The sequence below is a fragment of the Suhomyces tanzawaensis genome (genome assembly GCF_001661415.1).
Source record: "Suhomyces tanzawaensis NRRL Y-17324 unplaced genomic scaffold CANTAscaffold_3, whole genome shotgun sequence".
NCBI lineage: Eukaryota > Fungi > Ascomycota > Pichiomycetes > Serinales > Debaryomycetaceae > Suhomyces > Suhomyces tanzawaensis.
In genome coordinates this window covers 1,648,679-1,661,865 of record NW_017963638.1, presented here as the reverse complement: position 1 = coordinate 1,661,865, position 13,187 = coordinate 1,648,679, and the positions used below count along the sequence as shown (strand labels likewise).

At 43.5% G+C, this 13,187-nt stretch overlaps 6 protein-coding genes across 6 annotated transcripts; 2 read left to right on the top strand and 4 right to left on the bottom strand.

Moving 5' to 3' along the window:
• Positions 1 to 934: 934 nt before the first annotated feature.
• CANTADRAFT_49348 (uncharacterized protein) lies at positions 935 to 2,563 on the bottom strand (the record flags this gene model as incomplete). Its single annotated transcript, XM_020209695.1, has 1 exon — positions 935 to 2,563. One exon carries the CDS (start codon positions 2,561 to 2,563, stop codon positions 935 to 937), a length of 1,629 nt encoding a protein of 542 aa, XP_020065468.1.
• A 362-nt stretch (positions 2,564 to 2,925) lies between these two features.
• On the bottom strand, positions 2,926 to 3,777 carry SEC62 (Sec63 complex subunit; the record flags this gene model as incomplete). Its single annotated transcript, XM_020209821.1, has 1 exon — positions 2,926 to 3,777. The coding sequence occupies one exon, from the start codon at positions 3,775 to 3,777 to the stop codon at positions 2,926 to 2,928; it is 852 nt and encodes a 283-aa protein (XP_020065467.1).
• A 2,039-nt stretch (positions 3,778 to 5,816) lies between these two features.
• Positions 5,817 to 6,032, top strand: CANTADRAFT_40353 (uncharacterized protein; the record flags this gene model as incomplete). Its single annotated transcript, XM_020208827.1, has 1 exon — positions 5,817 to 6,032. A coding segment is annotated over one exon (216 nt), but the record flags the coding sequence as incomplete, so codon positions are not given.
• A 713-nt stretch (positions 6,033 to 6,745) lies between these two features.
• CANTADRAFT_95137 (uncharacterized protein) lies at positions 6,746 to 7,883 on the bottom strand. Its single transcript, XM_020211983.1, has one exon. It carries the CDS (start codon positions 7,454 to 7,456, stop codon positions 7,223 to 7,225), a length of 234 nt encoding a protein of 77 aa, XP_020065464.1. The 5' UTR covers positions 7,457 to 7,883; the 3' UTR covers positions 6,746 to 7,222.
• On the bottom strand, positions 6,903 to 7,103 carry CANTADRAFT_89898 (uncharacterized protein; the record flags this gene model as incomplete). Its single annotated transcript, XM_020211624.1, has 1 exon — positions 6,903 to 7,103. One exon carries the CDS (start codon positions 7,101 to 7,103, stop codon positions 6,903 to 6,905), a length of 201 nt encoding a protein of 66 aa, XP_020065465.1.
• A 71-nt stretch (positions 7,884 to 7,954) lies between the features above and the next one.
• CANTADRAFT_25950 (chromatin-remodeling ATPase) lies at positions 7,955 to 12,586 on the top strand. Its single transcript, XM_020207595.1, has one exon. It carries the CDS (start codon positions 8,417 to 8,419, stop codon positions 12,554 to 12,556), a length of 4,140 nt encoding a protein of 1,379 aa, XP_020065463.1. The 5' UTR covers positions 7,955 to 8,416; the 3' UTR covers positions 12,557 to 12,586.
• The last annotated feature ends 601 nt before the right edge of the window (positions 12,587 to 13,187 follow it).

Genomic DNA, 13,187 nt, shown 5'->3' with positions numbered 1-13,187 from the left:
GGTGCCAAAGCCCCTGAGATTGGCGGAAGAATGCCTGATAGGTTTATTGTGTAGACCCGCAGGCTGGGTTTCGCAGCAATATAGCACCACAGGAACTAGCAGCAACGGTGCCTGTTTCATCAACTTGGCCGTTTGCTCCATAGGGTTTAGCACGGATTAGAGCAACATTAATTTTTTGCAATAATATAGGAACCATTAGAATCAGCAGGAATTAGCACCAATAGGGAATATTTCATCAGGTCTTAATTGCATTATTACAGGGACTATTAGCACCAACATAGTATTGCACCAACGGGGATTATTTGTACCCGGAACATTGGTTTGTATCCACGGTTTTTCACACCAGCAGTGAGTGCTATTCAACCACATTATTGGTTCACAATACCACTCACACCATTGACTGGGAGATTGTTATGAGCAGCAATCTCTTCTCAGGGCAGAGTGAACCTTAGACTCTCAAGAGGGTTAATGCTTCACTTCATGTTGTCACGCTAGAAGGTCAGCGTTCTTTTTACGCAGTATTTGTAATAGCGGTCACCAGCAGCACTGTGTTAACAAATAAGTTAACTTACACACAATGTAAAATAGTAACTTTCCTCTTGAACTATAATGAAACCAATGAGCCGAATCATAGCTAATACCAGTCCATATAGACGAGTGACTATTTGCAGCCAGAGTAATAGTTATTGTCAGTGATGACTATTTGCACCAAGCACTGACCGTGCCAGGGGTACAGAAATAAAACTCAAGAGGACCTCCGGATGAAGTCTTTCTTAAAGCCTTGTTCACTAGCGATTGGATGGTCACTATCGTCACCTTTACAAGATACAGTACTAGTAGAGAAATAATAAATAAGTCTTGTCGAGTTAATCTAGCTGACCAGGCGAACAACTACGCTATGGGGCCAATCAGCTGAATTGTTAGGTACAATAGATTACACTAATGAGTACTGATTCACCAAGAGGCATTCCTGCCTGGTGTCATCCTCCCTGTGCTTGTGCTTTTGGCCCTTGACAGGCACTGGTGGTAGTTGATACTGGTAGAAAGTTCCAGTCTGGTAAGAGGCCAAGAGAATCAAGTTCGCATTGAACCCGATCTCAACCTTATTTTTGGAGATATCTGATGCTGCTGAGTGTGGAGGAGGAGGGGTGTACTCGGGGAGTTTGATATATGCAAATGAGCGTCGAGGAGGCTCCCAGATCAAATTGTCAAAGTAGTCCTTGTACGGGAGCCTCTTGATTATGGATTTCGTGTAGTGGTTGTTAATGAGCTTTGAGGTTTTCTTGAGGTTAAAGCTGAAATACGAAGCAGGCTCTTCCGACTCCTTGGGGGTACTTTGTTCCACCAACAAACTGGCCAAGTTATCGTTCAAGTCCTCAGACCTTGATTCCTCGTCCGACTCATCGTCTGACTCTACCACATGCTGCTGGCCCTCCTCGTTTAATTTGAAGAAATGTATGGTGTTGCTCTCAGACCCACACCCCAATATCGTGCAATCGCTGTTGAAGCTCAAAGTATTGATGCGGGCAAGGTTATGCCCCCGCCTCAAGTTAATCACTTGGGAAATGCCAATTTTGTCTTCATTAATCTCTAGCTGAAACACCCGGATAATCGTACCCTTGACCGAGGCGGTGGCTATGCTTCGGTTGTTTCCAGAAATGGTGATTTTGGCAATGGCCGAATTATGGGCCTTGAATATCAACTTTGGTTTGAGCTTGATGGTGTCATATACCAACACCCAACCGTCGCTGTCTTTCTTCAAATCTTCAAGCGTTATTCCCTGCCCTATTCTTTTGCTAATGCTTGAGCCATCGTTCTTGTGGGTCAATGCAATGAGGGAGTCCAAGTAGTAACTTAGAATGGTGGAGTCACTTGGCTGTAGCACAGGGGTAGAGGGCTGAGAGCCGGGTCTACTTGTGCTTGCTGGTCGACCGTTTTCGGTGTTGAACAAGTCGGTTTGATCATTGATCATCGAGACTGGAAGTAATAAGTAGGACTGATCATCCGGACTCAAATCTCCCACCAATTCGCTGTTCGGTGCCTTTTCATCGCTCAAGGACAAGTCGCCATAGGTGTTGATCTCCAACACCTTGATCAAGCGGACACAGCTCAAGTCATACACGTAGATTTGGCCGATTTCAAGGAACACCACGAGTCTTTTGCGGTTCAATCGCACGTTGACGATGGAGGAAGGAAACGTCAACTCGCAGATCTTGAGATTCTGCTTGAGATTGTAGATCTTGAGGAGCCTGTTGCCCAACTTGGTGGTGGACTGAGGGATGATGATGGTCAAGGAGGTTGAGAAGAGCATTTTGAGGAAAGCAGTCGGGTTCTTGGGCCCACTAGAGTCCGTTACAATGAGTGAGTCTCTCCTGTTGGTGGCAGGCCTTTCCTGGTTGCTATCGTTGCTGGTGGCACTGTCTGGGTCATTCTGCTGGGGCAGGGATTGGGAGGTGTAGAACTCGCCAAACGGCTCGCAGTTAAAGATCTTGTGATACTCATTGGTAGAGATCGAGATACACGAGCAGTCTTGGTTGAGGGTCAAATCATTGATGACTACCATGGCTGGTGGTGTGGTATGGGGAAATGGTTGTAAATGCGGTGGTGGGGTGACGCGCGCAGGGTCTCGCGGAGGATAGTGAGGGAGGATAGTGAGGGAGTGAGGTAGTGGGAAAAGAAGAATGGTGCACCACGAAGAGACTATGCTAGTCTGAATATGCGAAGAGAAAGCGAGAGTTAGGAGAAGGCATGTCTTCTGGCAACACTAACCGGCTACGCCAGCCTGGTAGAAGGACTACTCTAGTGAGAGTGCTGCACTTCTAGCGAGAGTTCTGTGCTACTCTAGCGAGACGTCCCCCTAAATCTCCCTGTTGCACAGTGGTGCGCGCCTACGATTTACAAGCTTCACATAACAATCATCTATGACTACTCATCGACTTCTTCTAAGGTGACCTTACGCTTGGTCACGTTGCCTTGAGCCACCGAGGAGCCAGTGGCTGCCCCAGTAGGCTCGGCCTTGGTGGATTCGGCACCCTCGTTTTTCTTGCCCTTCTTGGCCTTCTTCTTCTTGGGCTCTTCCCAGCCGTACAATGGCTGGAAACTTTCTATGACACCACAGTCCTCAAACAAGTTAGGGAACAACCAGAATGGCTTGGGGAATGCCACCAAAGAAATGATGTAGATGATCAAACGCACGATGGCAGTCAAAAAAAACAATCCGATAACTCCTAACGCGGCCATGGACAAGTACCACACACCACGCTTCATGAACGCAGGCCACAATGGGAACAAAATCACACTGAACACACCCACAATCGCCAAAATACTGTAGAGGAGAATGTAGGGGTTGGGCTTGGTGTAGATCCAGCCGAAGTATGCGTTGGCATCCAAGGTGGCCTTTTCGATCCTGACCAAGGTGGGCTTGGTCTTGTTGGGCTTCCAGCCTCGGTGTTGCTTGATCTCGACAAAGTGCAACTTCTGCAACGGAAGCAACAATTGGTTCTGGATCAACATAATGAAGATCTTTTGAGCCTCGGTCTCGTTGGCAATCAACGGAAGCCCGTTCTTAGGGTTCTGCTGCTTGGACTTGTAGTCATCACTCAATAATGCTCTAATTAACCGTTTGAATCTGAAAAAGTCAATGTCGTCTGTGTTGTTCAACAACCCGGTTCTCTCCTTCAAAATTTTGTTGTCTTTCAAGTAGTTGGCCAAATTGATGGCTATGGGCGACTTCTGCTGTGCGATAGGCACCTGTACGTCTCCTCCAGGTTGTGCCATTGTGATGTAGAATGATGAGTTTTGAAAAACTACCGTGGCCTAAAAGTCGAGGTTTGTCACGTGCGAGATTGCGCCAGACGATTTCCAGCAGTTAGTGCTGTCAGAGCAGAAGACGTGGTTCAGAGAGAAAACAGCACCCGAGGGAGTCGAGTCCATTATGCAGCGGTGCCTTCGTGATGGCGACGGTTTTATGACGCTTTGCCTGCTATTATCTGTATGATGTCGCAAGCATAAAATGGGCTCGTCACATGACTACATTTGTGTTATACGAGGATATATTATTAAATAGATCATCATACCAATACCAGTAACGGTCATGGAACGTCAAATGTGTAGACTTTCCAACCATGATGAGCATATGCAATTGAAAAACTAATGTACAAGGTCGGGAGCCAAGTCCCTCCATTCAAAACTGTAGCAACAGTCGGTTTTACAACTCGGAGCTGTCCAAGAAGAAGTAGTTACCAGAGGCCTTTTGCTCTTTGTCCATCTGGGAGTCCAACTTGTTGATTCTTGGTCTGAAGGAGTTAGGGTCTCTTCTGAAAGTAACGTTCAAGTTCTTCAAGAATCTGTTACAACCAGTCAATAACGACTCTGGTGCCTTGGCAAGAGCATCCTTGGATGGCTTACCTTCAAAGACAATGACACGGTCGGCCAAGTAAGTGGCCATGATGAAATCGTGCTCGACGATGAAAGCGGTCTTCTTGGCGTGGAGAATGAATCTTCTGATCACCTTAGCACAGATAATACGTTGTTCGGAATCCAAGTAGGCAGAAGGCTCATCGATCAAGTAGATGTCAGCTGGAATACCCAAGGCCAAAACAATGGCAACTCTTTGCAATTCACCACCAGACAAGGTTTGAACTTCTTGGTCAATAATGTTTTCAATCTTTAAAGGCTTGACAACATCGGTTTGGAATTGAGGGTGCAAGAAAGAAGCTCTTATCTTCTTGAAGAACAATTGTCTGACAGTACCAGCGAACTTAGGAGCAATCTTTTGGGGCTTCATGGAAACATTCAACTTTGGAATTTCCTTACCCCCGTCTGGGGCAATAGCACCGGCCAACAACTTACAGAAGGTAGTCTTACCGGTACCGTTTTCACCCATCATGACCAAGATTTCAGAGTCAGTGAAGTCACCAGCCTCAACCTTCAAGTGGAAATCACCTTGGGTCTTCTCCATAGTAGGATAAGCCAAAGCGTTAGTTCTATCAAGGATAAAATCATCGGCTGCATCAGCCAATCTAAATTGCAAAGATTCGGTTCTGAATCTCATATTTTCGGTTGGAATGTGACCATCCAAGAAGATATTGATACCTTCTCTAACGGAAGAAGGCAAGGTGACAACACCGTAAACGGATGGGGCACCGTACAAAATACAGATGAAATCCGACAAGTAGTCCAAGACGGACAAATCGTGCTCCACACAAATGGTGTAGGTTCCAGAAGTGGTTAAAGATCTGATAATTTCAGCAGCTCTCAATCTTTGCTTGACATCCAAGTAAGAAGATGGTTCATCGAACATATAGACGTTGGCAGCTTGGACACAGGTCATGGCAAGAGCAAATCTTTGCAATTCACCACCGGACAAGTTGGCGACTTCTCTGTTCATCACACCTCCTAATTCCATGACGTGGATAATGTAATCCCAGGCTTCAGGTCTTTCCAACTTGGACTTCAAGATAGCACCGACTTCCTTGACAGGAGACTTGGCCAAAGCTCTTGGAATGTTGTCGACGTATTGAGGCTTGATAATAGCCTTGATATCATCTTCCAAAACCTTGGTGAAAAAGTTTTGCAATTCGGAACCTCTGAAATGCTTCAAGATTTCTTCCCAGTCTGGAGGGTTATTGTATCTACCCAAGTTAGGCTTTTGCTTACCAGCCAAGATCTTCAAGGCGGTAGACTTACCGATACCGTTAGTACCAACCAAACCCAAAACCTGGCCAGGTCTTGGAGTTGGCAAACGGTGCAATTTGAAAGAATTGGCCGAGTATCTGTGGGTGGTCTCAGCCTCTAAGTTGGTTGGCAAGTTGATGATGTTAATGGCATCGAAAGGACATTTCTTCACACAAATACCACAACCAATACACAAAGTTTCCGAAATAAAGGCAATCTTTGAGGTCGGAGTGACTTCAATACACAATTTTCCGGTTTTGACAACTGGACAACTCTTACGACATTCTTGTCTGCACTTTTTAGGCTTGCACTTATCGGTAGAGATAATGGCAATTCTAGTATTCTTCGAACTGGTACTCATTTCTGTCTATGTTGATGTAGGTAGAATTGTGATGGAGGCATCTTTTGTCAATTTTTTTTCAGGGTGTTTTTGTGTCACTCGCGCGTTTAGTTAGGGAACCAATTTACGCGTGAAGGCGTTTTGCGCGTTAGTATGAGTCCATTACTAAGGAGCAGATGTGATTGGACAGTTACTGGGACGTCTCCAATAAATGGTGTGTATATGGCCTGGTGGGATAGACGAGATCGTGCCCGTTGGGACTGCGTATATTCTGCCAAAACTGCTTGGGCTCGTAAGCGTTTCCTGTTCTTTTTGCAGGGGAAGAGTATGCTGGCTGAATGGTCATGTGACACACCTCATATTAAGTAGTGGTTATCTACACCTTAAGCCACAACAGGAGACGAATTATACTCGGACGTCACTCCTTCGCGTACTGTCCATTGGCCTTATCTCTTTGTGAAGCAATGGTCGAGCTTGACAAGGAGACTCTTCCGAAGTGGCCTGGCACTTCATTTTAAGCAGTATCATGAAGTCATTGGCCACCTTGATGATGTCGCGCACGTGATTCGGCACGTGAACTGCCCAACGTAACTGCCTGTTTTAATCAGCCAATCAGGAACGCGCACCAGTCGTGCTCGCCCATCATCAGTTTCCCCTGAACTAATTTTCAAACATACTATTCACTTCTACAACTATCCTCAAAAGGTTGTGTTTTGTGTTGGGGTAATTCTTATTTGAATAGCTGTTATCCATCGTTCCGTGATCATGTTTGATTAGGACACTTGATAAAGAGCCACCCATAGTGGTGGCTTCCTACAGACTTAAATGCCCTCATCCTACCAGGACCTTCTACTGCAGGCCAAAGCTACTGATAGTTGATACTTCACTAGCGAAGTACAGATGCTAGTACTATAGTGGGTTTGCTCGTTTCGGTGTGTTTCAGCTCGAACATCACCGATTGTGATTTCTTGGAGTTCCAAAACCTTTTGAAGGAATACTGGTAATCGAGTTGGATGTTGTTGCAACCCATGTTTGCGAAGGCTGAAGCAGAGTTATCGGTTTGTGGGTGTTCCAAATAGCCGTACATCCAAGGAAATAAAACCCTCCAGTTTCCTGGGGCCCTCTTGGTAGAACAGAAGATAGCCACGCCTAGCAACACGCGTCTAAGCTGTCGTTTCTGGAATGTCCATACTCTCAAGCTGGCAGCTATTCTTCCCAAACGTGCTCGTGGCACGAACTATGTGGCTTGCGTAAAATCGACCCAAAAACATTCCATACTTCACAGTGGTTACTTTTGGATTTGGAATCAAGCAAGTCAGAAGACCAAGTCATCTCTTTGAAGTTAATGGAACTACTCGGCTTGTCAGTGTTATGTTTTGCTCGTTTTGCGATTTCGGCAATTATAACTTGTGGAGCTTGGAAGAGAACCAATGCTCGCATCCCACATCAAACAGAGGGCTCGAAATGCAGTCGGGATGAAGTATTATGAGCTCCACGCGAATTCTGTTTAGTGAAGGATGGATACGTTGCCAGTACACGGCCATTTGTCTCAAATGAATCAAACTGGCACATTTCATTTGGACCACTCCGGATCATAGCTTGAGGTTTCACGGTACTGCATTTTTGCAGCTACTTTGAAGACTAATACGTCACTCTCCGAACGCTTCTTGATTGATGACGTCAGGAGGGACAAGAACCAAGGATCCATTGCGTACAATATCAGGGATTTCTTGAGAGCTTGATTGACGGCTGCAAAATTATCGGGCTCGCATCTCTATTGATGGAGCTATTTGATTTCTGCTCTAGTTCCTACTATTACTGGGCATCTGGAGTCGTCGTGTACCCCTGAACTATTGTCAGGGGAGTCACACCCCAGGCAAATCTATATTATTACTTCAATATAATGAATTTATGAATTTTATGAACAGTTGTAATTTCCCCTTCTCTATGCGTTTTTCGCTCTAACCCTATGTTATAGTGCCAAGCACCGTTTCCAGAATGGTCTCGTCCGCTGTTTGTCGCCGTCGTCGGCCCAAAAAATTATCAACAAATTTCTCCCGTTCTCGTTCCAAAAATTTTTCCTTACTGCAACATTCTACCACTGGTCGTATCACACGAACACTTATCTATCTAATCTATAGCATATCGCCTGTGCGTAACTGGATACACTTACTTGTTACTGTGCTCCTTTTGTTATAGCCCGTTACTGCCATTTGTATCATCCTGTATTATAGGTGGAAAAATAGTGGAAATTATCAGTTTGATTATCGTGTTTGTGGTGCCGTGTTCGAAGAGATTCTGGCTGATAAGTAAGTCCACAGATACGTGAATTCGCCGAATCCATCCAATCATATTCTTTTGTTTTTCATCAATTGATATTATAGCACTCCTCCAGCCAAAATGGTTAGACCAGACATTCCTGACGATCTTTCAGAAAACCCCGAGCTCTATGGCTTGAGAAGATCACATCGAGAGAGAAGAACCAATGCTATAGTTGAGAGTGACAGCGAAGAAGAGGCTCCTAGAAGAAAGAGGAGAGACTATCATGATGACTATGACGAGGATGATAACGATGAAGACGACGATGTGGAAGATGACATTGAAGACGAAGATGACGATTTCATAATGGGCAATGCTAAACCTAAAAGGGGACCTAAAGTAGGGAGAAAACCTGGCAGAAAGCCTGTAAAAAAGAGGAAGGCCGAAGAGATTCCAGTTGAGCTTAGATTCTCGGCTAGAAATAATAGACAAGTTAACTATCAAGTTGATTACGAGAATGACGATGATTTGCTTGAAAGCGGAGCTGAAGACGATGAAGATGACCACGGGGACTACTACTACTATCAGCAGGCCACCGAGACTGAGAATGAACGTGGTATCGACCTTGTTATGGACCATAAACCCAATGATGAGAACCCCGAGAAGACCGACGATCCAAAATACGATTTCCTATTCAAGATCAAGTGGACAGATGCATCTCACCTTCATAATTCGTGGGAGTCTTGGACTACCCTTAAAGATTTCAAGGGGTTCAGAAAAGTTGATAACTACATCAAGCAATTCATCATAATGGATGAGGAAATCAGAAATGACCCATTGACTACCAAGGAAGACATAGAAGCCATGGATATTGACCGTGAAAGAAGAAGAGACGAACAGGAAGAATACACTCAAGTGGAAAGAATCGTCGACAGCGAAAGAGTCGAAGAAGATGGAGAGAGTAAACTTCGTTACTTCTGTAAATGGAAAAGACTCTATTACGACGAATGCTCGTGGGAAGATGCAGAAGAGATTGCTACCATATCTCCTGATCAAGTAGCCAAATATCAGCAAAGGCTCAAGTCAAAAATCTTGCCAAACTTATCGGCTAACTATCCACAATCATCAAGACCAAGATTTGAAAAGTTGGTCAAACAGCCAGTTTTTATCAAGAATGGAGTCTTAAGAGATTTCCAATTAACCGGATTAAACTGGATGGCATTCTTATGGTCAAGAAACGAGAACGGTATTTTAGCAGATGAGATGGGTTTGGGTAAAACCGTTCAAACCGTCGCATTCTTATCTTGGTTGATTTATGCTAGAAGACAAAATGGTCCTCATTTAGTTGTTGTTCCATTATCTACAATTCCTGCATGGCAAGAAACCTTTGAAAAGTGGGCACCAGAAGTGAATTGTATTTACTACCTTGGTAACACCCAAGCTAGAAAAACTATAAGAGATTACGAATGGTATAATTCAAATGGTAAGCCAAAGTTCAACATTGCATTGACTACTTATGAGTATATTTTGAAAGATAAAGTTGAATTGGGCTCAATCAAATGGCAGTTCTTAGCAGTCGATGAAGCTCACAGATTGAAGAATGCGGAGTCGTCTTTGTATGAGTCTTTGAAGCTGTTTAAAGTCTCCAACAGGTTATTGATTACCGGTACTCCTTTGCAAAATAACATTAAAGAGCTTGCGGCTTTATGCAATTTCTTGATGCCTGGAAAATTCAATATCGAGCAGGAAATTGACTTTGAAACACCTGATGATGAACAAGAAGAGTACATTAAGGACCTTCAACGTGAAATCCAACCCTTCATTTTGAGAAGATTGAAGAAGGACGTGGAAAAATCTCTTCCATCTAAAACAGAACGTATTTTGAGAGTCGAGTTATCAGATATGCAAACCGATTACTATAAAAATGTTATCACCAAGAATTACTCAGCTTTGAACGCTGGTAATAAAGGATCTCAAATCTCCCTTTTGAATGTTATGAGTGAGTTAAAGAAAGCATCCAATCATCCTTATTTATTTGATGGGGCCGAAGATAGAGTATTAAGTAAAGTGGGTTCTACTTCTCGTGAAACTGTTTTGAGAGGTATGATTATGTCATCTGGGAAAATGGTATTATTAGAACAACTTTTGACCAGATTGAAGAAGGAAGGTCACAGGGTTTTGATTTTCTCACAAATGGTGAGAATGTTGGATATTCTTGGTGATTACCTTTCCATTAAGGGTTACAAGTTCCAAAGATTGGATGGTGGTATTCCCTCTGCCCAAAGAAGAATTTCTATCGACCACTTCAACGCACCAGATTCCCAAGATTTTGTTTTCCTTTTATCCACTAGAGCCGGTGGTTTGGGTATCAATTTGATGACTGCCGATACTGTGATTATCTTTGATTCAGATTGGAATCCTCAAGCAGACTTACAAGCCATGGCAAGAGCACACAGAATTGGTCAAAAGAACCACGTTTCAGTCTACAGATTTGTTAGTAAGGACACTGTCGAAGAACAAATTTTGGAAAGAGCTAGAAAAAAGATGATTTTAGAATATGCCATCATTTCTCTTGGTATCACAGATCCTAGTTCTAAAAAGTCAAAAACTGAACCTTCAGCTAATGAATTAACTCAAATCTTAAAATTTGGCGCTGGTAATATGTTCAAAGCAAACGAAAACCAGAAAAAGTTGGAGGATTTGAACTTAGATGAAGTCTTGAACCACGCCGAAGATCATGTTACTACTCCTGATTTGGGAGAATCCAATCTTGGTTCTGAAGAGTTTTTGAAGCAATTCGAAGTCACTGACTATAAGGCAGATGTTGAATGGGATGACATTATTCCTGAAGAAGAACTTTCTAAATTGAAGGATGAAGAGAAGAAGAAGGCGGATGATGAATATTTGAAAGAGCAGATTGCCATGTACTCCAGAAGAAAGGCCACCGTGCGTAAGTTTGAAAACGGCGGAGACTCTGGAATACCTAGTGAAGATGATAACGATGAGGATGAAGATGGATCAAGAAAGAAGAGAAGAAGAACAGCTGGAGACCATCAACTTTCTGAGAAGGAGATCAGAGGAATATACAGATCCATTTTAAAGCTTGGTGATCTTACTGGGAAGTGGGAATTGTTAGTTGAAGAAGGAAGTATATCGAACAAGAACCCCGTTTTGATCAAGCATGCTTACAATCAAATCATCAACATGTCCAAACAATTGGTTAAAGAAGAAGAAAACAGAAGAACCAAGGTGTTAGCCGAGTTGGAGAAGAAAGCCATGGAGCTGAAAGACAAAAACGTTGTTGATGCCAATGGAAATAATCCTACCGCACTCTGGATTGCCAAAAAGAAAGAAAAGAAAGCGGTTCTCTTTGAATACCAGGGTGTCAAGAATATTAACGCTGAATTGGTGTTAACCAGACCAGTTGACATGAAACTCTTGGAAGAGTTGGTGCCTGCTGATAATCCAACCAAATTTGAATTACCTAAACAACCTAAGCAAGTAAGTGCATGGTCTTGCGAATGGTCACCAAAGGATGATGCCATGTTATTGGTTGGTGTATATAAATTTGGTTACGGGTCATGGGTCCAAATTCGTGACGACCCTGTTCTCGGATTGCAAAATAAGTTATTCTTGGAGGGCGCTACTGGAAAAGAAACCAAGGAGGAGAAAGCCAACAAAAAAGTTCCTGGTTCTGTTCACTTGGGAAGACGGGTTGACTATTTGTTTACTTTGTTAAATGGTCAGGACGACAGCCCTGGCTCTGCATCTAGTACTACTTCAGTCAAGAAGAAGAGAAAGCCCAAGACCGATTCCCCAGCACCAAGCAATGGCAGCAATATTTCAGCAGCAAGCAACGGAAAGCGCTCTAGTAAGGCACAGTCGCCAGATGTTCAAAGAAAGCCCAAAAAGATGCCTGTGGCTGCTACAGTCAAGGCCGAGCCTTCTGAAGATTTGGAATATGAGAGTATGGACGAGGGTGCCTGTAAGAGCACACTTAAGCCGGTATCCAAGTCCTTGATGAAATTGCACCGTGGTAACAAGGGAATGGAGAAACATGAATGGGCCAACACCTTGAGAAGCGAGTTGATTTTGATTGGTGATTTCATTGGAGAACAGGTGGACCAAGCAAAGAGCAGTCAAAAAGAGAAGATGAAAAAACACTTGTGGTCGTATGCCAGTCTTTACTGGCCAGCCAAAGTTCCTAGTCGGAAGATCAATGACATGTACAGTAGAATCAAGATCCAATCGCGTGCCCCAAAGAAACCACTGAAGGGATAGTGTATAGTATAATAAATGTTACGATAAGAGAAGGCGTAGGAATAGTTGCACTGCAGATTGGTCTCGCGTGATGTAGTGCAACGGATCCACAATATTTGTCTGAAGGTCCTGTGCAACAAAAATTGAATTATAAACAATCTCAACGTTATGGAATTTTCATTCCCACTAAGTCATTCTTCCTGCTCGTAGTTAGTTACTTGTGGTAGCACTTGATTGCGCCAAGTAACTGGTACACTTACATGCTAGCCAAGGAAGTTTCAGATCTATTATGTGAATGATGATTAGAGTAAAAAGACAATCGACACTACCTAGATAGGTAATTCTGAAAGCATTTGATTCTCATCACCAGCCAAGAGAGACATGCTAGTGCAGTATATAATAAGAATTTGCTTCTACCATGTATTGTCTTTCCCCTCCACGTCCTTAAGTAGCTAATAACCAAAATAGGAAATTTTGCAGCGGACTCACGTGAAGAATCTTTGGGTGCAATTACGAAAAGGACTAACAAGGGGTACAGTGTTTTTAGAAAACATTCGAACCCTCGGCCCGGAACTTTTCGTAATACGGGAAACTCAATTTTCGTAATAGGGGCCGGATCTTTTCATACTAAGTTTAATTTTAAAACTGTACC